The sequence below is a fragment of the Acinonyx jubatus genome, chromosome C2 (genome assembly GCF_027475565.1).
Source record: "Acinonyx jubatus isolate Ajub_Pintada_27869175 chromosome C2, VMU_Ajub_asm_v1.0, whole genome shotgun sequence".
NCBI classification, from domain to species: Eukaryota; Metazoa; Chordata; class Mammalia; order Carnivora; family Felidae; genus Acinonyx; species Acinonyx jubatus.
Window position 1 is genome coordinate 8,666,168 of NC_069384.1, and position 22,491 is coordinate 8,688,658.

The window sequence follows — 22,491 nt, forward strand, 5'->3', positions numbered from 1 at the left end:
AATGATCTTGATTCTCTGGGCAGATCCCACATTTGTTGAGCTTGGTGGTTTCTAGCAAAGACGGAGTCATCTGTTAAAATCAAGTGAAAAGTATAGCACAAAACATCTAAATAGGATCTCAGTTTTTTGTGAAGTTTCTAATGGAGATGATTGACAGTCTCAAAATGGTTTCCTTTTTGACCTCTGGCTCGTTACACATGAGGAATGCTCTGTGGAATGTCAGGGGACTTGGTCATTCTGGCTGATGTCTACCAGACCTGGTCCGTACCTTCCTGAGAAAGTCCAGTGTCTGTCTAGCCTGACCAGGGTGAGGTGAAAGCCTCCGTTCAAGGTTTGTAGGCTTAAATTCCTTAACCTAGTCCATGTTAATGGGACTCATTGCCTTGATCCCCACGTGTTGCAAATGACCCACACAGAGCTACAGGTGCAAGGAGATTTGATGCAGACTAGAAGTACTAAAGCCATTTCAAGAACAAATAGAAAAGGCTTCCCTAGGAATTGTTCTATAGGATCATTAGCCAAAACTGTTTAGTCTTGTTGATAGGCAGGACTCCAGTAGAGAAATTCAAGAAAAAAATTCAGAATCTCTTTAATGGAGTAAATGTTGCTACTTAAATCTGTTAAAGACAACACAAAAAATTACAGACCAGTATCACTTCTGAGCATCGATACAGACTAATAAATATTAACAAGACAGAATCCAACACTATGTTAAGAAAGTAATACCCCATGATTAAGTATCTTTTCCAGGAATGCAAGGTTGGTTCAATACTGGAAAAAAATAAATTGATATATTTATAGATATATTTGTTCATTAATGTGTCAGTAGAGTGAAGGAGAAAAAGCATCTTGTTATCTCCATAGATGCTGAAAAAGCGTTTCATAAAACTCAGCATCCTGTCTTGATAAATACATTCCCAAATGGGAATTAATGGGTATTTTCTTAATATGATTGTATGTGTGTTTGAGTACTAAAGATAGTGTCTTCTTTAGTGGGGGAACCCTCAAAACTGAGGGTTCCACTAAGGACAGAAACAAGGCAAGAATACTATCTCTACTTGTACTTAACGTAGTACTAAAGGTATTAGTCAATCCAAATAGACAACGGACGTCAATTAGAGGCATAATTGAAAAGAAAGGAAAGCTATGTCTGTTTGCACGTGTCATTATAGTATGCCTGGGAAGGCTTAGAGAATCAATAATTCTTTAACTCACCCAATAAACGATTTCAATGACAGAACAAGGTATAAAATTAGCATGCAGAAATCGCTAGTCTTTGTACATGCAAACAATAATTGGCGAAGGATAGGTGTGCCATTACAATAGCAACAAACAAGATAAAATAATTAGTGAGCTTAAAAATGTGTAAAATTTACATGAGATAACTTTAAAACATGCTTGAAATACACAAAAGTAAGCTGGAAAAAATGTGAGACATCGCCTACTGAACGGACAATTTGACATCGCGAAGTATCAGCTCTCCCTAAGTTAACTGATAAATTTAATGCACCTGCACTAAAAATACCATGTTTTCACCCATTAAGCTAGACAAGTAGATGCTAATGTTCACTTAGAAATGTATGCAGTAATAGGAAAACAATGATAAAGAAAAACCATAAAGTGCTACTAGCCTTGCTAGATTTTAAAACATGCCATAAAGCCCCTGTGATTAAAACAGTGTGATACTGGCACATGAATAAATGGAGAGACCAGCAGAATGGAATAGAAAGTCCAGAAATAGACCCAACTAGGTGTAGAAAAATGGTCTATGATAAAGGTGACCTCTCAAATTCCTAGGCCAAAGAAAGACTTTTTTTAAGTGTTTATTTTTGAGAGAGAGACAGAGCATGAGCAGAGGAGGGGCAGAGAGAGAGGGAGACAGAATCCAGAGCAGGCTCCAGGCTCTGAGCTGTCAGCACAGAGCCCCACGCGGGGCTGGAACCCACAAACCACAAGATCGTGACCTGAGCCGAAGTCGGATGCTCAACCGGCTGAGCCACCCAGGCGCCCCAAGAAGGACTTTTTTTTTTTTTTTTGAGAGAGAGAGAGAGAGAGGGAGGGAGGGAGGGAGGGAGAGAGAGAGAGAGAGAGAGAGAGAGAGAGAGAGAGAGAGAGAATCCCAAGCAGGCTCCACGTTGTCAGTGTAGAACCGAGCATGGGGCTTGATCTCATGAACCGTGAGATCATGACCCGAACCAAAATCAAGAGTTGAATGCTTAACTGACTGAGCCACCTAGGTGCCCCCAAAGATAGATTTTTTTTTAACAAATGATCCTGAGACAATTTGATAGATATTTGGGGAAAAAGATAAAATCAGACCCATCCCTGTCACCATACATAAAAATAAACTCCAAATGGATCAGGGATCTCAACTTAAAGTGAAATCTTACAAATATTAGACACAAGTGGATGAGTTCCTATAGAATTTGGGTGTAGGGAAAGGCTCAGAAGACACAAAAGCAAGAGGCAGTAAAATTTGGTTGATATAACTGACTACTACATAGATATAAAAAATCAAACAGTTTTCCATGGTAAAAAAACACCATAAACAAAATTAAAAGATAACAAAGTGGTAGAGAATATTGGTAAGATGCCACAGATAAAGCACTATTATTCCCTGATATATAATGAACTCTTAAAAATAGGCAAAAGACAGGGCGCCTGGGTGGTTCAGTTGGTTAAGCATCCCAACTCTTGATTTTGGCTCAGGTCATGATATCAAGGTTCCTGGGATGGAGCCCCATGTCGAGCCCCGCTGTCAGCACAGAGACTACTTGGGATATTCCCTCTCTCTCTCTCTCTCTCTCTCTCTCTGTCCCTCCTCTCCTCAAAAATAAATAAATAAAACTTTAAAAAAAATAGGTGAAAGATATGAACAGGTAGTTCACATACACTATATATACATGGCTCTTAAACATATGGAAACCTCACGTGTAAGAGACATGCAAATTACAACTACACTGAAACCCATCTCACCTGGCAAAAATGAAAGCATGGGACATCATACTATACTGGTGAGGCTGTGAGGGAACAGGTATGCAATCTGTGGCTGGTTCATTAGTAATGCAGGGGAGTCTGGCAGCATCTAACAAAGCTACATGTGCATTTTCCTTATGATCTAGCATCCCTCTCCTAGGAACTTATCGTGAAGATACACTTAAACAACACAAAAATACGTGAGAACAAGGGTATTCGTTATACTGTCTTTTGGAGACAACCTAAATGCCTGTTTGTAAGAGAGTGGTTGAATAAGCGATGCTACATCCACACAGTGGTGTGCCCCTCAGTTTAGAAAAGAATGAAGAAAAGCTCTGTGAACTTAGAAAGCATATTTCCTGCTTATAGTAAGTGGAAGAAAAAAAAGGGCAAAGAAGTATCTACAAAATGGTAACTTTCTAAAAGGGAATAAAGGGGGGGGCAGAAAATATGCATGCATCAGTTTATTCGTGCAGAAGGAAACATGGGAAGAATAAACCAGAAACTAGTGACGTTAGTTGAATTGTTATTTACAGAAAGGAGTTAGGAGAGATCCAGGTAGATGAGGTGAGTCGGGAGTGGGACACTTCTCAGTATACGTCTCTATATAATTTTGATTCTTGGAACCGAGTTAAAAAAATAAGAAACAAAGATTGGAGGAGGGGGCCCATAATAGGATACATAAGTACAATTAAACCTAACCTCATTTCAGATGAATAACAACCACACTATAGTGAAAGCAACAAAGAACAAGCCCAGGGAATGTTTAAACACAATATTTGACTATATACCCTCAGGCTAAAGACAAAAAAGAACTATAGATAAATAGTGAAGGCTAGTTAGTAAGTTTGTTTTTCACAGTAGCATGGGTCAGCAATTCTGAAACCACTTTCTGTGTGTTACAGTATTGAGCAAATAAGTAAATATATTTGAGATAATGGGAGCCAGATTTCTCCTTATTGGAGAAGGAAGTTACAAATATAGAAAGGGGGAAAACACAATGGACCTTGTGGTGTTGAATTGGAATTCGAGTTTTCAGTGGACTTCAATGGTTTTTAAGATGGATGGATGGATGGATGGATGGATGGATGGATGGATGGATGGATGTTTGAATGGATGGATGGGTAGATGGGTAGGTGGATGGTCAGATAGATGGATGGATGGATGGATGAGATGGGAGGAGGGGAGGAAGGAAGGAAGGAAACACACTTTCTAGCTATTTCCTCATACCCAGATCTGTTTTATAAATGTCATTTTTTGCTAAAAGGAACCGGAGCTCCATGGAGAAAAGGCTAATTCCAGGGCTAAGACTGAGAAAGTGAGCCTGGAACCTCATCTTATGACAGAAAGTAAGGAAATGCTGAAAGATGACAGGGACGTGTCAGTAGGACACAGGAGCCATCCTGAAGGAGCTGCCACTTGCCAAATCTGGGGTAATTTGAGCATCAAAGTAAATAGTGATAGGAAAATATGTAGTCTGTTAAATAAAATATGAATCTACAAATCCATTCTGATATAAATAAATAAATAAATAAATAAATAAATAAATAAGTGGGGAGACAAAAAAAACCTCTTCCTTATAATAGCATCCCATCAAGTACGTACGGAATCAGAAAATCATTATTTGGCAACCATCAAATAAATATTCAAGCAAGATTCATCCACAGATGCTGAAACCAGTAGGTTAAATCTGATAAGAAACAAGATATTTATCTCCCCACAAATACTTATTAACTAACAGTGGAAAAACAGTAACTTTACATGGAAAACCTGGCACACACCGCTTAACCAAGTGGATCAGAGTTAACTCACCAACACTGGGACAAGGCGACTCCATGTGCCTCCTGATGTGGTACACCAAGAAGGACACAGCCTCACTAAGAACTCTGTTCCTGCCCCCAAGTGCTGTCCTGAATCTCATTGTGAGGAGATTTCAGATCATCTGAATCAAGAGACATTTTACAAAATAACTGTAATGTCTTTCTTCCACTCTTCAAAAACGTCTAGATCATGAAAGACAAAAGTGAGACCAAAGAACTGAACCCAATTGAAGGTAGCCAAGGAGACATGGTAACGAAATGCAACAAATGATCTGGATTTACCCGAAACCGGAAAGAAGACCATGCTTTACTGCCAAGGTCATTGTTAGCACAGTGGGTAAAACTTGAATAAATTCTGTAGATGAGATCAGGAGTTGGCAGACTACGGTCCTCAGGCCAAATCCGGCTTGCTGCCAGTTTTTGTACCACTTGAGAGCTCAGAATGGTTTTTCACAGTTTTAAATGATTGGGAAAAAAAAATTAAATGAATAAAATCTATATGACATTCTGGAAAAGGCAAAATGGTAGGGGCAATAAAAAGATCAGTGATTGCCAGGGTTGGGAGGAGGAAAGGAGGGATGAATAGGTGGGGTGCAAAGGATTCTTAGGGCAGTGAAACTATTCTATATGGTACTGTAATGGTGGATAGAGGGCATTACACATTTGTCCAAACCTATAAAACTGTACAGTACAGAGAGGGAACTTAATATTAAACTGTGGCCTTTAGGGACACCTAGGTGGCTCAGTCAGTCAGCGTTTGACTCTTGATTTTGGCTCAGGTCATGATCTCCACTGAGTGTGGAGCCTGCTTAAGATTCTCTCTCTCTCCCCCTCTACCCATCCCCTGCTCATGCATGTGCTCTCTCACTCTCTTTCTCTGTCTCTCTCAAAAAATATTTAAAACTGTGGCCTTTAGTTAATAATAATGTATCAGTGTTGGTACATCTGTTTTAACGACCATACTACACTAAGACAAGGTGGTAGTAATAAGGAAGCAAGTGCAGGGAGTGAAGGTGCCTAAGGGAATTCTGTACATTCTGCTTAGTTTTCTGTAAATCCATAGCTGCTCAAAAAATAAAGTCTACGATTTTGTTTTAAATACTATATTGTGATGCATGAGCAGTATATGAAAGTTAAATTTCTGTGTCTATAAAGTTGTGTTGAAATAAGTAAGCCACACTTAACTTATTTACAGGTTGTCTACACCTGCTTTTTGTGCCTGGATAGCAGAGTTGAACAGTTGCAACAGAAACCCAGTGGCTCCCAAAGACTAAAATATTTACTATCTGGCTTTTCACAGAAGGAGTTTGCTGACCCCCAGATTAGATAATAGTATTGTATCAGAATATTAAATTCCCAAGTTTGATCATTGTACTCTGATTACATAAAATCCTTGATTTTTAGGAAAGATACACTGACATATAGAGAAATAAAGAGATGTTATGACTGCAACTTGCACGTAATTCAGGGAAAAAATTATGGACGGAAAGACAGACAGATGGAACAGGCTCTGTGCTTAAAAAGCTAACATTTAGGGGCGCCTGGGTGGCGCAGTCGGTTGAGCGTCCAACTTCAGCCAGGTCACGATCTTGCGGTCCGTGAGTTCGAGCCCCGCGTCAGGCTCTGGGCTGATGGCTCGGAGCCTGGAGCCTGTTTCCGATTCTGTGTCTCCCTCTCTCTCTGCCCCTCCCCCGTTCATGCTCTGTCTCTCTCTGTCCCAAAAATAAATAAAAACGTAGAAAACATAAAATAAAATAAAAAGCTAACATTTAGGAAATCTGGGTGCTGGGTGAAAGTCATGTAGGAGTTCCTCCTACTGTCCTGCAGCTTTTCTGCTAGTCTGATATTATTTCAAAGAGAAAGGTTCAAAACAAAAGCAAAATAGCATGAGCCTTAGAACCAGCCAGAACTTGATTTGAGTTCCTGCCTGACCTGCTGGCTCTGTGGCCCTACAGAAATGGTTTCGCTTTTCCAACACCGTATCTTTGTCTGACTTGTGAAGCTTAGATGAGATACTGTGTGTGAAGTGCCACTCATAGCATAAAAATTCGGCATCAGTTCTGGACAAGTTGAAAGTCTACCCAGTGCCCGCAGGGAAACGGGTCCCAGATGTCTGCTCACCATGTGGTCAAGATGCGTCAGCGCCTGTCTTCTGAAACAGCAGCCACGTCCTGCAGCAGAAGGCCCTCTCTTGGGGTAGATGACTCATGGTAATGGCTGTGGACGCGCTCCCTGAGGAGCCCCCCACCTTCAGCTACAGATGATGGACTCTGATTGGCTTGAGCCATGGGTTGAGAGCCTGTAATCTGGTGACCTGTAGCGGAGGGGCTTAGCACGTGGTCTGAGTGCCCGTGTGTGGTTGTACAGCAAAGGCTCACGTCCAGAAGGTGAGGAGCTAGGATCAGGACCACCGTTGAGGCTGGTCATAGAGGTCGCAGTGGGTGCCATGACGATCTCCATCTACACAAGCCTGGTTGTCCATCTGCAAATTCTGTAACTGCACTGGTCTAAAGTGGAAGGAGGTGATGCCCAGACATCCATTATTTATGTTACAGTGTCACGGGTGAGAAACCGTGATTTGTGTTCATCTTGATTGAATAATACGGGCCAACAGCAATAAATCTTGGTCTAACTAGACAGGTGCCTCGTTCTGAAAGCTGAATCCACAGGACCCCTTCCCTGTGAACAATGAAGTGATTTAGCAGTAGCGTAGATGCTATTATGATGTTGGAGATGGGGAAGATTAGCCGGAAACCTATGAGTGGTGGCTATGTTAGGAGATACAGAAATTAAACAGCATTTCCAGGAGAGGGTCTGACCCACAGCATCCTTCAACAGAGGTACAGGTGGGGCTTCTGCTTCTGGGGAGTGCTGGAGGGGGGTTGCGATGTGGTGTTCTTGAACAGTCCAAATTCCCATTTCACCTATAATTAAAATACTCATCCAGTTATACACTGAAAGAGAGAAAAGGGTATATAATGTAAAGTTTACTTACAGTATTCTAGGGGTTGACTGAGAACAGGTTGTTATAGCTTTAAATGTCAAAGCCAGAAAGTAATGAAAATATGTTAATAAAACTGTTGTGTGCCTGTGTGCATGAGTGGCTGAAATTATTCACGAGTAATAATAACCTGAAGAAAGTGCTGCCTTTAGAAAGTCAACCAAATAGTTAGTTCACCCAACTGTTTATAGCTTTGCTAAGTGGGTTCAGAGACCCAAGATCTAAAAGGGAATATTTTGCAACCCCAGTTACTGGTGTTAATCTAAATGCTTTGTAGCCCTATGTTTAGATGATAGTGCTTTGTAGATAGAAGCGGGAGAGGGGGTGAGAGGTACAGAGGAGAGGCATTATCTAGAATTTTTGAGGAGTGCTAAAACACACATTTGGGGAGTCTGGGTGGCTCAGTCGGTTGTGCACTGAGAATCTGCTTGGGATTCTCTCCCCTCGCCCCCGCCCCTTCCTCTGTCAAAATAAATAAATAAACTTTAAACACACGTGCACACACACACACACACACACACACACACACACAGTCACTCACTCCACTGATCCTCCCTCTCCCTGACCACCCTCTTTATCCCCAAGAGGGGGTCATGGGACAGTAGGAAGCTGTCGGATCCATGCAACAAAGAGGAAGTGCTCTATTTAAATACCCACCCAGTGTCAAACCACCATGTGTGTTCTGTCTCCTTCCTACCCTAACCAGATTTCCTGGGTGACTGGAGAGATTTAGAGAGACAAAGCCCCTCACTTGATGGTTAGTTCTGTCAACACTGGGATTTGAATTTGATCTGATTCCCTTGGTCTGACTCTGCTGCACTGTGGTGTTTTCAGAGTTTCCTCAGGAACCTTGCCTTTCCTGTCCTGCCAGGAGCAGTAGCCACCCCACGCCCCAGTTCCTGGATGGCACTGTGCATCTTTGGGACTGTCAATCTCAGCTTTGCACCCACATGCCTAGCCACTTGTTCAGAAGTCACCAGGGTGTCCCCAGGCATCACAGAGCCCTCTGGACCGACCCCTTACTCCATGTGGTGTTGTTAAAAAAAATAGTTAAGCAGTTTTTCTAAAAAAAAAAAAAAAAAGCGGGCACCTGGGTGGCTTAGTAGGTTAAGTGTCTGACTTCAGCTCAGGTCATGATCTTGCAGTTTGTGAATTTGAGCCCTGTGTTGGGCTCTGTGCTGACAGCTCAGAGCCTGGAGCTTGCTTCAGATTCTGTGTCTCCCTCTCTCTCTGCCCCTCCCCAGCTTGTGCTCTGTCTGCCCCTCTCTCTCCAAAATAAATAAAAACATTTAAAAATTTTTTTAAAAATACGTGTTCTTACATTGAAGACAACTTTAAAAAAATTAAGAAAATTGACTCCTAGAGTCAGACTTTTTCAAAATGAAAATATCTTGATATGTTAGCTTTTTAACTTAAAAAAAAGTCTTCCTGAACTAATGGTTGGTGTTTGCAATGTAATACATTAAAAAAAATTTTTTTTTTTAAGTTTCTGAAGTGAAGTTTAGCGCCGTTTCCTTTGAACTATGCAGACGTCCGCAGGGTTGTGCGTAGTGGGAGTATCTCTTCCAGTAAAGCTTTTAAAAATCAGAAACGGTGACCGAATGAATGTCTGGCTTCCTGGGTCCTCCTCCCCCTGCCTCATCCCTACCCCATTAATTGGGTTATTTTTTACGTATAGAAAACGGGAGGGGGACTATCTGAGAATGCGTGTTTCCGAAAGCCAAGTAAAGGGAGGGGTCAGAACTGAGAATACCAGGGGGAAGACATCAAAGAAAAGACACAGCATGTGCACTGGGAGCAAGAGTTGATGAAGGCCCCCCATGCTCCGAAGATGCTGGTGGCCACACGCATGCCACCTCCCGAGCCCAGCGGCAATCTGTGCAGGGACAGGAGGCAGACTCAGCCTGCCTGTTGCACGGGGCACATGCTTCCCAGGGAAGGACGGCAAGGGACCGGCACAGCCGTACGTGCAGCGTTCGAGTTATGGGGGATCCTTACAGGGAGCCTGCTACCGCTCAGTCGGTTGGCAGTCTACCGTCTCTGGAAAGGAAGAGAGTGCTCCCCAGCTAGTGAGCTGGCGGATGCATGCTTCACCTAAGGAAGCAAAGTTGAGTTTCAATAAATCTTCTTTTAAATAGCATTTTTTCCTGATTGTACAATGAATGCACTCCCAGTGCAGAAACACTGGAAAATTCAGAGAAGTATAAAGAAGGAATTCAAAACCACGTGAAATCTTACCACCCAGAGACCACATGAGACAGCATGGAGGAGTTAACATCACCACGTATTGGTTCCACCTCCACCTTCTGGAGGTAACAGCCACTGTTGATGTGTGTCCTGTATTTTTCTCTAAATGCACACACGAATGGACAGCTTACATAGAAGGGGATCACACGTGCTGTTTTCACGCATTCCCTTTTTTATTGTCTGTAAGATTAAAATATCAGTAAGATATCAATCAAATAAGGTATCAATAAGATGTCCATAACTATACATCCGCAACATCCTTTTAATAGTTCCACAGTCAGGAATTTCTCCAATCATCAGAAAACCTATTTTGTAAAATATATGCATGTGTATTTGTTTAAAAGGGGGGAAAGTCTAGGAGACTATGCACTTTTAATGAGAAGAGGGACTTATTTTCTACTCTGCACTTTTCTGTATTTTTTTTTTAAATGAATACACTCCTCAGAATAACCAGAGCTAATATTGTGGTATATTTCTTAACAATTTCAAAAAGGGTATTTTAAAACATCTTTTAGAATAATGCTGTATGTAGGGTTTTGCGTCATAATTTAATCACCTGAAGGAGTTCAGTGGACATTTGCGTGTATCACAGGTGGCTACATGATAGGTTTTCATGTGAGGATGCTATGATTTTTTTCATTCCTTTATTCATAGACTGTTCATATTGTTTCTGATTTTCACATTGTAAAGCTGTGATGAATAGTTGTGCCCCTGAATTATTTTGTTTCTCTCTCTGAATACTCCTTAGGATTTACACCTAGAAGGACAGTCACCAGGTCAGAAAGCATGAAGTTTTTAAGGCTGATTGCTTATGAACAGACTGGTTTCAAGAATTTCTACTTCTTAATACTATCAAATAAGCTTTTGCTCATAATAAAACGGGTGCTGTAGATAACTCTGTCTTATTTAATTTTAAAGCAGATTTTTTAGTTCTTTTCTTGGAAATATTGATGAGGAATTAATTACAAATATTATATCTAAACATAAAAGCCATGCTTTTTTTGCCAGAATTTTTCAGCATAATTTTTTTAATGTTTATTCTTGAGAGAGAGAGACAGAGCATGAGCGGGGGAGGGGCAGAGAGAGAGGGAAACACAGAATCCAAAGCAGGCTCCAGACTCTGAGCTGTCAGCGCAGAGCCTGACGTGGGGCTCGAACCCACAAGCAGTGAGATCGTGACCTGAGTATAAGTCAGATGCTTAACCAATTGAGCCACCCAAGTGCGCCAAATTTCAGCATAATTTTTAAAGGTAACCAGTCATCTTAAAGGAAAGTTTTAAAATAAAAAATCATCCTATAATGCCTAATAAGTAATAAAGCCTGAATAAATCTCACTCCGTTTTCTATGAATTTTACATAGTTGGAATAAAAGTATATGTAGGTTTTTGTATACTGCTTTTTCAAGTTTTTATTTATTTTGAGAGAGAGAGCAAGTGTGTAAACATGTGCTCAAGCTGGGGAGCGGCAGAGAGAGAGAGGGAGAAGAGAATCACAAGAAAGCTCTGTGTTGTGAGCACAAAGTCCGACATGGGGCTCAGCCTCACAAACCATGGGATCATGACCTGAGCCGAAATCAAGAGTCAGAGGCTTAACTGACTGAGCCACCCAGGCGCCCCTGTATACTGCTTTTTTATTTAGCGGCGTGTTGTAAGCATTTCTTTCATGTTGCCACATACTCTTCATAACCACCCTATTTAATGGGAGTTATTCCATTGACTTCATGTACCACAGTGTACTCAACATTTCCCTATTGAACACATGGGCTATTCCCACAGTTGTATAGCTCTTGGTGAATGTGGACTGACTGTTTCCTTAGGTTTGAATCCCCAAAATGGATTGAATGGGTCTGAATTTAATTTAATTTTTATTCCTTAAGGATTTTCACACAGGTTCATACTGGCCTGTCCTCTAGATCAGTCTTAATTATTGAAGCTTTATTCCAACGGTGAAATTCGGGACGTTCCCGTTGGCCGAGCACCCACGAGGTGCTGTGATGTCCTTAGGAACCGAAGTGGTCACATTTGCAAAGTGGCCTTTTGAGGTCTGGATGTTGGAGACTCCAGAGAAGAGTAGAAAAACAAAGCGCTTTTCCGGCATGCCCCGTCAGTACCGAAGTGAGTGCATTCAGCTACCACTCACAGAAACCTTTTATTCCACAGCCTTCGCAAACAAGGACAGAAAATATACAGCAGCAGGGGCATAATCATTATGTAACCTCATCCTTTTTTTTTTTTTCTTTCTTTTTCTGTTTCCTTTTGTGAGAACATCATCAACTCAGGATGGAAATGCATTTATGGTGCCTCCTTTCTGCTAAAGCAAACCCTAGCGGCTTCATTTTCTGAAATGCAAAATTCGCGAAGTTCATAAATGCTTCTTTGTTGACCGTAAGCCGTGTGGTTTGGCCCCCAGAGTTATCTCAGATAGCACAAATAAATCTGGCGGCCCCTGGTTGTCTCAGACCGCGTATTACCTCCTTCCCTCGTTGTCTCCCTCTTGCAGAATTTCCTCCTGGCCTTCAGCTGCACAAACTCTGTCTTCTCATCAATATGCCCTGTTAACTGCTGCCAAACCTCCAGCAGTTGAGTGCATATGTTCCCTTAATCATTTCTCTTTGTTCTAGAAGTCTGTGTTTGGTTTCTAAACCTCCCCCACCCCCTCGCCTAATTCCACCATCACCAGCACTGGCTATCGACAGGACCGTGTTCTGTCTACATGTTTATTTAAAGAACATCCTAGATTGCCTGCCATTGAGAGAGCTTTTGCAGTCTGCTCACAGCGTGCTAAATCATCCCCCCCCCCCCGCCTACTCCCCTAGAAAAGGTTGTTAGCTGCCCCCCACCGCCACCAGAACCTGTGGCCTTTGGAGCCTAGGTGAGGGGTTGCCGGAACTTTCTGGAAAGCATGAAGTCCTGAGAAGACAGTGTTACCTCCCTGCATGGACAGAGATCCCTTCTCTGTTTTCCGCTGGTCCGACCCAAGAAAAGGACGCTTTATTCTTGGAGCCCAACATTGCATAGGAACAGTTGGTCTCAATGGGTTATTCATGGTGTCCAAGAGAAATACTTCTGGAGCTGTGTTTCATGTAAGATGGAAGGTGGGCTTGGCACGTCGACGCAGGCGGCCTGCTCTCTGGGAGTGCCCTGTGCCTGTCAGACCAGCCGGCCCCCACCCGGTGTGGCCAGGCTCTTCTTAGCAAGGAAAAGGGGTTTTCCGGGCCCCTTGCTACTGGGGTCCGCGCGCATCAATGCCAAAGTCTGCTGGCCATGGTGCACAGAGAGACACTGTGCCGTTTCTCTACACTTTTAAGTGTGTTTCTTCTCTTACCATCTGTGGAGGCCCACCCCCTTCCCTGATTCCCGATCGTGGTCTTTCTTCAGGGCCCTTTCTCCTCAGCAACTGGGGAGCAGGGTGCTATGGAACCTTGGAAACTATTATTGGAAACTTCATACAAATACCGTCTCTCCATCATCCCTCCTCTCACCTCTTCCCTCTCCCGAAAGTACTTCACAGAGCCAGCAGCTGCACCCGCAGTGGGCAAACCTGATTTTTGCTTGGTTTAATAAATTCTACCATGAGCCTTGCCCACTCGGTACCTGGTCAGCAACTCCTGGGAATGCAGAGGAAAGTCTTCCTCACGCAGAGTTAAAATATGTAGAAAGTGGCTGGGAGGAAATTCTCAGTGTGAGGGATTTTTTTTTTTCCTCCTTTCCTTTTCTGGGGGGAAAAAAAGGTTAATATTGACTCATTTGGTGGAGATATAAGGCACTTTTCTACCTATCCCCAAAGGGAAGTTTGTATTCTTTTAAATGAAACCATTTTAAAAGCAGAACTCAAGCCTAAAATGATCCAAGGTTCTCCGGAGTTCTCAGAAGGTGTAGATTTATTTACTATAGTTAAAACATAATTAGTTCTCAGGGGATAGTGTATCTTTTAAACGGCTTTATTGCCACCATATTGGTTTTCTGAATAATCAGAAACTTCTGTTATGATTATGTTCTAGTGTTCGGACAGAAACGCACCGTAAGTAGAAACAAATGTCAGGAACTGCTAGTTGTCACCCAAAGAAGGGACACCACGTCAGAGTGGGGAAGAAAGAACTTGGTAGGATATTCCGAAGAAAAATGGAATCGAGCAATGTCTTAAATAAACTAAGAGCTCAGGCAGGTACACAGCCTTTCCCCACCCCAATCTTGTTTGATTACATGGTGTTTTCTTGGGCTCTTCTTCCTTGTTCCCACTGCAGAGGCTGGGAAGGGGGTCATTATCCCTTGAGACCTGGAAAATGGCCCTTTCTTTCCCCCACATGCTCGCAAATGAGTGCCAACAGGGTCCCTCCTTGTGTGTGAGCTGTGGGCTGCCCTATCATGTCCCCGTTATGGCTGACCAGTCTTTCCCACCGTTTGCAGGTTGATGTTTGAGATCCCGCAGGAAATGGGGTTAATAGCCATCGCAGTCCGCCAAACACAGGGCAAAGGTCAGTCATCTTTTGTTATCGTTTCTGCTGTTTTGTTTTCTAAAATCTGTGACTCCTGTGTCCAGATTGCCAATGGATCGTGTGTGCTGATTGTGGAGGAGACGCACATTAGAAGTGCTTGTGTTCACACCCCCTAAAATGGAGGAAGAGGGCGGGAAATTGATCAGAAGATTGAGCCTTTTAGTACAATTAAAAGCATTGTCTCAAACTGAGATGGTTATTAATCACTGGATGTTCTACCGGGAATTTTTTTTGTTTGTTTGTTTATTTATTTTTGAGGGAGTGTGAGCAGGGGTGGGGCAGAGAGAGAAGGAGACACAGACTCCCAAGCAGGCTCCAGGCTCTGAGCTGTCAGCACAGAGCCCGACAGAGGGCTGGAACTCACAGACTGCCAGATCATGACCTGAGCGGAAGTCAGACGCTTGACCGACTGAGCCACCCAGGCGCCCCTGGGGATGGTTTTAACATTCAGTCATCTACATCTTGTAAATTCCTCTTTCTGACACATTCTAGGCATTGCAGTGTGTGAATCATGACTGTGTTATAGAGACATTTATTTGCCTGAAGGTTCTCTGGGAGGTGGCTTCTGTGTCCCTATTGAGTGTCACACAGGGGAGGCCTTCCGTCTGCCAGCCCCCACCCCGGCTGCCCTGGAAATTCCATGCAGTGGGAGCTTGATCAGTGGTCAATGCCCGTTCACAGAGTGATCACAGAGAAGCCAAGGGCTGCTCAGAGCTTCCGCCACCTGCTGACCCTCGGAAACCAGAGCCCGCATCCTCCCAGAATCCACTTGGGGTCCAACCACAAGCAGATTCCATGCTCGGTGGTCATGCAGGAGGCACTTGGCCCTCGCCCCTGCTCCAGACAGCGCCAGGCCAACCCAAACGTGCTTGTAACTCTCAAGAGAGGCTCCTTACGCCTTTCTCAGAAGGAGCAATGAAATAAATCCACTGTTTCCCACTTCTTTCCTTTGAATATGTCTTTTGAACATAACTCAAAGAGAAAATTCATTTTATCCAAAGCCGGGGGGCTCAATATGGTGGTTTAAATAAAGGACATAGAAGGACTTTGATTATACCTCTCATTTTGATCACTTTATTTTCTTGGCTTCTGTTTTAGGAAAAAATAGTTCAGAGAGTTAATGCTAGGGCTTACTTTTTAAATTCAACTTCCTTTCCCCCCCCTTATAACAGTGAGATATAATTCACATGCCATACAGTTCCCTCATTTAAAGTGTACAATTTTGGGTTTTTTTAAATATGTTCACAGGTTGTGAGACTATCACCACAATATAGGTCACTTCTAAAATGTGGCTCCCAGGACTTCTCCTGGACAGGACAGACCTGGCTCATTTTCCCCACTGTTTCTGGTTTTGCCTGCATGACCGTATGGAGAAAATTAAGCTGACAGTCATGTTCAGACACTGTAAGACTTTGAATCATCAAAGCCTAAATGATATGCTCACTGAGGCTGAACATTCTGCTACTTATCAGAAACTTGTTCAGCAACACAGCATCAGATTTTAAAAAGCTTCTCTGTTCTTGAGTTAACCCTAGAATCTCCAAGCATCGTAATCAGTCTGGGTTGATTGCGCACGTGGCTGCTCGGCCCATTTTCTGCCGCTGTGTGCATCTGACTCTGTTCGCATGGCAACGGGGCCACTTTCCTGATGGGGCCTGTGTTCCAGGGCGGGGATCGAATGCTTGGCTGAGCCCCATGGGATGCGCCGTGTCCACCCTGCTCGTCTCCATCCCGCTGAGGTCCCAGCTGGGACAGAGGATCCCATTTGTCCAGCATCTGATGTCCCTGGCCGTTGTGGAGGCGGTAAGGTCCATTCCTGAGTACCAGGTACGTGCAGCTCCTCTGTCTAACATCCCCGCCCTACGCGTACATCCCAGCTGATCAAGTCGGTATATGGAGGATGTGTCCGGACGATAGCTGCATATAAAGTTGCAGCCTGCTCTTTGCAAAGCTGGGCAACAGAGTGTTCTTGGAGCTTTGAGAGTTTGGAAAGCACCAGCAGCTTTTACAGCGGCGTGAGGCTCGCCAGATGTGTTTCTTTCCCAGAGTTTCCTTTCTGTGCTGTTGTCCAATTTATCAAGTATCTTAGGGCAAACCTCTTTTTATTTATTCTTTCCTTTAATTGAAGCCCATTGGACGGGATGGGCCACTTGTGTTTTCTGGTGAAAAGCCTTATTTTATAGACCTAAACAACCTTTTCATTTCCCACCTTCATTTTGCACAGTCACTGTTGGGCAGAGCAATCCTTTGTCTGTGGCCGCCCAGGTTTAACGTGCAGGTTCATTTTGGGGTGTTGCTCCCAGCTCTATGGCAGGGGTGCCTGCTTCGTCATTACCATTGGATACTTTAGTGTCACTTATTAAGGAGACAAGAGACCAGTGCACACAGTCACTGTATATCCTCTTCCTCAGTTTTCCTGGAAGAATTTCACATGAGTGTAAAAAGGGAGTTCCCGGGGCACCTGGGTGGCTCAGTCCATTAAACATCCCACTTCGTCTCAGGTCATGATCTCACGGTTCTTGAATTTGAGCCCCGCGTCAGGCTCTGTGCTGACAGCTCGGAGCCTGGAGCCTGCTTCGGATTCTGTGTCTCCTTCTCTCTCTGCCATTTCCCTGCTCGTGTCTGTCTGTCTGTCTCTCTAAAATAAACTTAAAAAAATTTTTTTTTCAAGGGCGTTCATCCCCAGGCTCCCTCCCACCTACAGCTCTTATGTGAGGCTGAAAACAATTATTGTAGAGGCTAAGATCATGACTTTCAGTGGGGCCTGTCCTCATGTTCAACAGGGAAGCCATCATCGCCAGCGCCCCTTAACCCCCTCTAATGTGGTCACTGTGTGTAGGGCTGGGGTATGTGTTTCCCAGGCATGCACACTGAAGTCCCAGGCATGCACACTGAAATATGACATTTATTACCAGGTATTCAGCACACTTGCTGTCTGTATCTGAAGGGCTTGGGCTTAAGCTACAGATTTTCCACACCAGCGTTTCTCGCCGTCGGCACTGTTGACATTTGGGCCCCACATCTCAGGTGGGAGGCCTTCCTCTGCAGGAGGTGGGACGGCATCTCTGGCTGCTCCCACTAGGTGCCAGCAGGATTCCCCGCAACCTTCACAGGTTCAGCCTGCAGCCCCCTGAGCCAGACGTCTCCCCTCGTAGAAGGCAGTTGAGAAGATAAAGTTCTGTTGGGGGGGCGGGGGGGGGGGGAGGCGGTATTTTTAACCCTAGCAACAGGTTTGTTGGTCTTAGGAAAATAAATGAAAATTTAAATTTTAAATTAGCCTGGTTAGCTTTTTCTTGGCTTTGATTTTGACCTTGTAGCCTCACCTGTTAACTTAGCGAGCATTCTTTGAGTGCCTGCCTTACTGGAAGGGCTGGGGGCAGCGGGATGTGAGGTGGGCAGCCCGCCCTCAACAGCACACCTGATGGGTGTTGTCCCTCACGCTCCTCCTTCTGTCCTGTTTCTGTAGTGACGCAGCCCAGTCTCACCTGTGTGATGTGACTTTGGTTTGGGGTTGGATGTATTCTTCCATTATTTCATTTCAGTTTTTACTGAGATAGAATTGACCATGTAAGTTTGAGGCGCACAGTACAATGACCTGACCTACTTGTGAAGTGGTTACCACAGGAACTTAACACCCATCACCTCCTATAGTTCCTAGAAAACATTTTTTTCCCCTTGTGATAAGAACTTTTAGGATTTACTTTCTCAGGATTTATTTATTTAAAAAAAAGGTTTTTTTACAGTTTATTTATTTTGAGAGAGAGAGAGTGCAAGTGAGGAAGGGGCAGAGAGAAGGGGGAGGGAGAGAATCCCAAGTAGGCTCCATGCTGTCAGTGCAGAGCCTGACACAGGGCTTGAACCTACAAACTGAGATCATGACCTGAGCCCAATTAGGATGCTTAACTGACTGAGATCAACTCAGGTGCCTCTCAGTATTTATTTTTAACAGAGTCCATTTAGCTTACACAGTACAAATCCAGGATGGTTGAAATAGGCCCCAGTTACGTAGAGTTTGCCTTTTTTTTAATATAAAAATTTTAATGTTTATTTTTTGGCGGGGGGAGACAGCGTGAGCAGGGGAGGGTCAGAGAGAGGGAGACACAGAATCGGAAGCAGGCTCCAGGCGCTGAGCTGTCAGCACAGAGCCCAATGTGGGGCTCGAACCCACGAACTGTGAGATGATGACCTGAGCTGAAGGCGGACACTTAACTGACTGAGCCACCCAGGCGCTCCGTATAGTTGGCCTTTCTTACATCTTTGGTCAGATGTCACCATCAGCACACAGATGGTGCCTGTCTCCCTGGACCAGAGGGAGTGTCACGGAAATGCCCATTACTCCTTCCAGAGCTTGCAATCCACTGCCTACCATCCCTCCCACTGTTACTTCTGTTTGCGAGGTCCCCGCCATGCCAGGTGCCTGTAGCCCTCCACCCTCCCCTCCCCTCCCCTCCCGTCCCCTCCTGTCCCCTCCCTGTACCTGGAAGTTCTGTTTGCCCTGGGAGGCCCTGCTCCAATGCCATTCCCGGAAACTTCTAGCTACAAACTCCCCCTTCTAACCTTTTGGTGTTTGGAAGGTCTGAGCCACTTTTATGGTTTCTCCCGTGGCTCGCTCTGGAGCAGTGTTATTTGTGCTTCTGGTTCCATCTCCTGTAAAGGAACCAGCTCTGTGGATGAAGGAGTAGTTTTATTTTGATCCCAAAGAGCCTAACATAGCACTTTGTACCCGGGAGGCCCGCGGCAGCTGTTTGAATACGTGGTTGAGATAGTATAAAAATAAGCACGCGGCCTTTCTCTTCGTTGAAATAGATGCCATAGTTTCCCCACAGGAGAAGCCACGATTCTGTAAGCCATCATTGACCAACTAGACCTGAACATGTGAAGTAAATCAGGAACCCGGGAACGGGGCCAGCACGGAAGAAAGCCGCTGCCCACCTACCGCAGGAGCCGAGTTTGGGCAGGGACCGTGTTGGGTACATGGGGGCCTGGGAAGGCGAGAGAGGACAAAGAAGGGGACCTGCGAGAGTGACCAAGGCCAAAGTCTCCAAGCTACAGATTTTCCACACCAGCGTTTCTCACCGTTGGCACTGTTGACATTTGGGCCCCACATCTCAGGTGGGAGGCCTTCCTCTGCAGGAGGTGGGACAGCGTCTCTGGCTGCTCCCTCTAGGTGCCAGTGGGATTCCCTCAAGCTGTGACAACCAGAGATGTCTCCAGCATTGCACAGTGTCCCCTGGGGCAGGGTAGCAGAATGGCACCCTTGCTCCGGCCGCCATGGAGATCCCTGTTCTAGACACGAAGGATTATGAAGCTCCCTCCCTGTCAGTTACAGGTCCCGGTGCTCATCCCCACGTCTTCTTTATGCTTTTGTTCCTTTTGCATTTCTCCTCTCTGCCTAGAGTGCCCTGCGGGGCAGAACAGAAATGTATTCCGCTGGCTGAGATGCAAAGAAGGCCTTGTTGAAGGGAGAGAAGGAAATTTCTTGGAAGCAGCAGGCTCTGTAGCACAGTATTAAGCTCCCTGGGGGCTTGGTGTCAGAAAGCCCTGGGTTTGGGGGCACCTGAGTGCCTTGGTCAGTGGAGTATCTGACTTTGGCTCAGGTCATGATCTCACGGTTCATGAGTTCAAGCCCTGCATCGGGCTCTGTGCTGACAGCTCAGAGCCTGGAGCCTGCTTGGGATTCTGTGTGTCCCTCCCTCTCTCTCTGCCCCTACCTCAGCTGGCGCTCATGCTGTCTCTTAAAAAAGTAAATTAACATTTAAAAGGAAGGAAGGAAGGAAGGAAGGAAGGAAGGAAGGAAGGAAGGAAGGAAGGAAGGAAGGAAGGAAGGAAGGAAAAAAAGGAATGGGAGGGAAGGGAAAGGGAGGGGAGAGGTGGGGGAGGGAGAAAAAGAATCCCAGCTCTGCTGCATCTGAGTGTAACTGCAAGCCACCCAGGCAGTGTCTGTCAGCTTCAGTTTCTTCCTCGTAAAACAGGGACAAAACTAGTACCCCCTGGGGGTCTGGTGTAAGTAACATAGGGACTAGGGCTGAGAAGGGGCTCTGGGTGGTACTGGCCCTCAGGGAAGGAAGCGAAAGCACTGTGGGATCAGAGGCCATCAGCTACCCTGCAGTCTTTCCGTTTTATTTGCTGAGTGTCTTTCTTTCAGCCTCATATATCCCGATTTCCTTCTTCTCCCCACACGTGGCACAACTTGGCTGCCACCCCCGGCCCAGGAGTCCTGGCAGCTCCAGCACCCACTGGGTCTCACCCGGTCTCTGTGCCCACTTAAGAGTCCCGGCAGGAGGTGGGGGTCTGGGTGGCCCAGCTCAAGGCAGTGACCAGCACCGTTCCACTGCGATCGGGGCTCAGGCAGGGTCGCCCAGGGTTGCTTCAGGGTAGAGACGCAGTGAGCCACAGAACAAATCGTTTCTGTTAACTGCTGACTGTCGGCAGTGTTTTGAGATCCTTCCGTAATAATTCAGTGAACCGTGTTCCTACCCTGCATCTCTGTAGCATTCTCCTTGAAACATTTCTACCCACCTTTTATGATATTGGTTAACTTAGGGCATCTTTTCTCTCTCGGGCATGAGCTCCTTAAGGGAAGAGAACCCAGAAGCATTATTCTCTCCCTGCCCCCAACCCAGCACACAGTAGGTGCTCACTGCTGGTGGATTTTGGTTTCCCGGTGCATGTAAGTTACGTTTGCACTATACTGTGGTCTAAAAAAGCAATGGACACGCCTTAACTAAAAAATATTTTATTGAGAGAGTGCCTGGGTCTCAGTCACTTAAGAGTCCAGCTCTTGGTTTTGGCTCAGGTCATGAGCTCACGGTTTGTGAGTTTGAGCCCCGCATCAGGCCCTGCACTGACAGCCCAGTGTCTGCTTGGGATTCTCCCTCTGCCCCTCCCCTGCTCATGCTCTCTCTCTCCCTCTCTCTGTCTCTCAAAATAAATGAAAAACTTAAAAATATATATTTTATTGCTAAAAAATGCTAACCATCATCTGAGCTTTCAGTGAGTTGTGATCACTGATCACAGATCACCATGATAACCAAATAATGAAAAAGTTCGAAATGTTGTGAGAATTCCCAAATTGTGACACAGAGACGCGAAGCGGGCAAGGGCTGTTGGAAAATGGTGGCACTGATCGATCAGCTTGCTCCTCTCAGGGCTGCCGCCAGCCTTCAGTGTGTAAAACACACAGTGTCTGTGAAGCACGATGAAGACATCTGCCTGTACTGAGATAATGAACAGTGCTGGGGTGCGGGGAAAATGCCAGAATTTATGCCAGATATGTTCTTTAGGTCTCTCCCAGCCCCAAGGTGGTCCTTTCGCACTGGATTGTCTCAAAGATTAGCTGTCAGAACCAGAAGAGAGGTTGAGATCCCATGTTCCATTAGATTCGAGAACATCCTGCCTATCTTCCTTTTCCCTTTGTGTCCTGTGCTTGCTTGATTAACGCACAGATTTTCCTTTAGGATATCAACTTACGAGTGAAGTGGCCCAACGATATTTATTATAGTAACTTCATGAAGCTTGGTGGAGTTCTGGTTAACTCAACGCTTTTGGGAGAAACATTTTATATACTTATTGGTAAGCTTTTAAAGCCCTTTCCTCCACATTTTTAGATTAATAAAAGCAAAAAGAAAAATGGTTTATACATGGCTACATTGGGGGGAGTGGATTATCATATGGGATTACTTTTTCTCTGAGTCCTAAGTTACAGAACACAATATGTATGCAAAACAGGCCAGATTGGTTGAAAGCCCTTCAAGGGGTTTAGCGTTCCTGTCTATGGCCATGGAAACCACCAAATTGGTATCACATCAAACAGGTTTTTTATTACACCTCTCCACGTGCCCGCTTCTTGTTGAATTAGAAATGATGAAAATAAACATTTGACATGCCATTTTGTAATAAGAAAAGAAAGTTAATTTCAAGGATGGGTCTCCTGGTGGTCTGGCATTCTTAAT

General features: G+C 44.7%; 1 protein-coding gene across 6 annotated transcripts in view; it reads left to right on the forward strand.

The window, feature by feature from the left end:
• Positions 1-22,491, forward strand: part of HLCS (holocarboxylase synthetase) — a 227,179-nt gene that overhangs the window by 197,896 nt on the left and 6,792 nt on the right. For all 6 annotated transcript variants that reach the window (XM_053220565.1, XM_053220566.1, XM_053220564.1 and 3 more), the window contains 3 exons: positions 14,451-14,518; positions 16,206-16,366; positions 21,997-22,111. In XM_053220565.1, the coding sequence (XP_053076540.1) occupies positions 14,451-14,518; positions 16,206-16,366; positions 21,997-22,111 (344 nt within the window). The remainder of the gene's footprint in view (positions 1-14,450; positions 14,519-16,205; positions 16,367-21,996; positions 22,112-22,491) is intronic.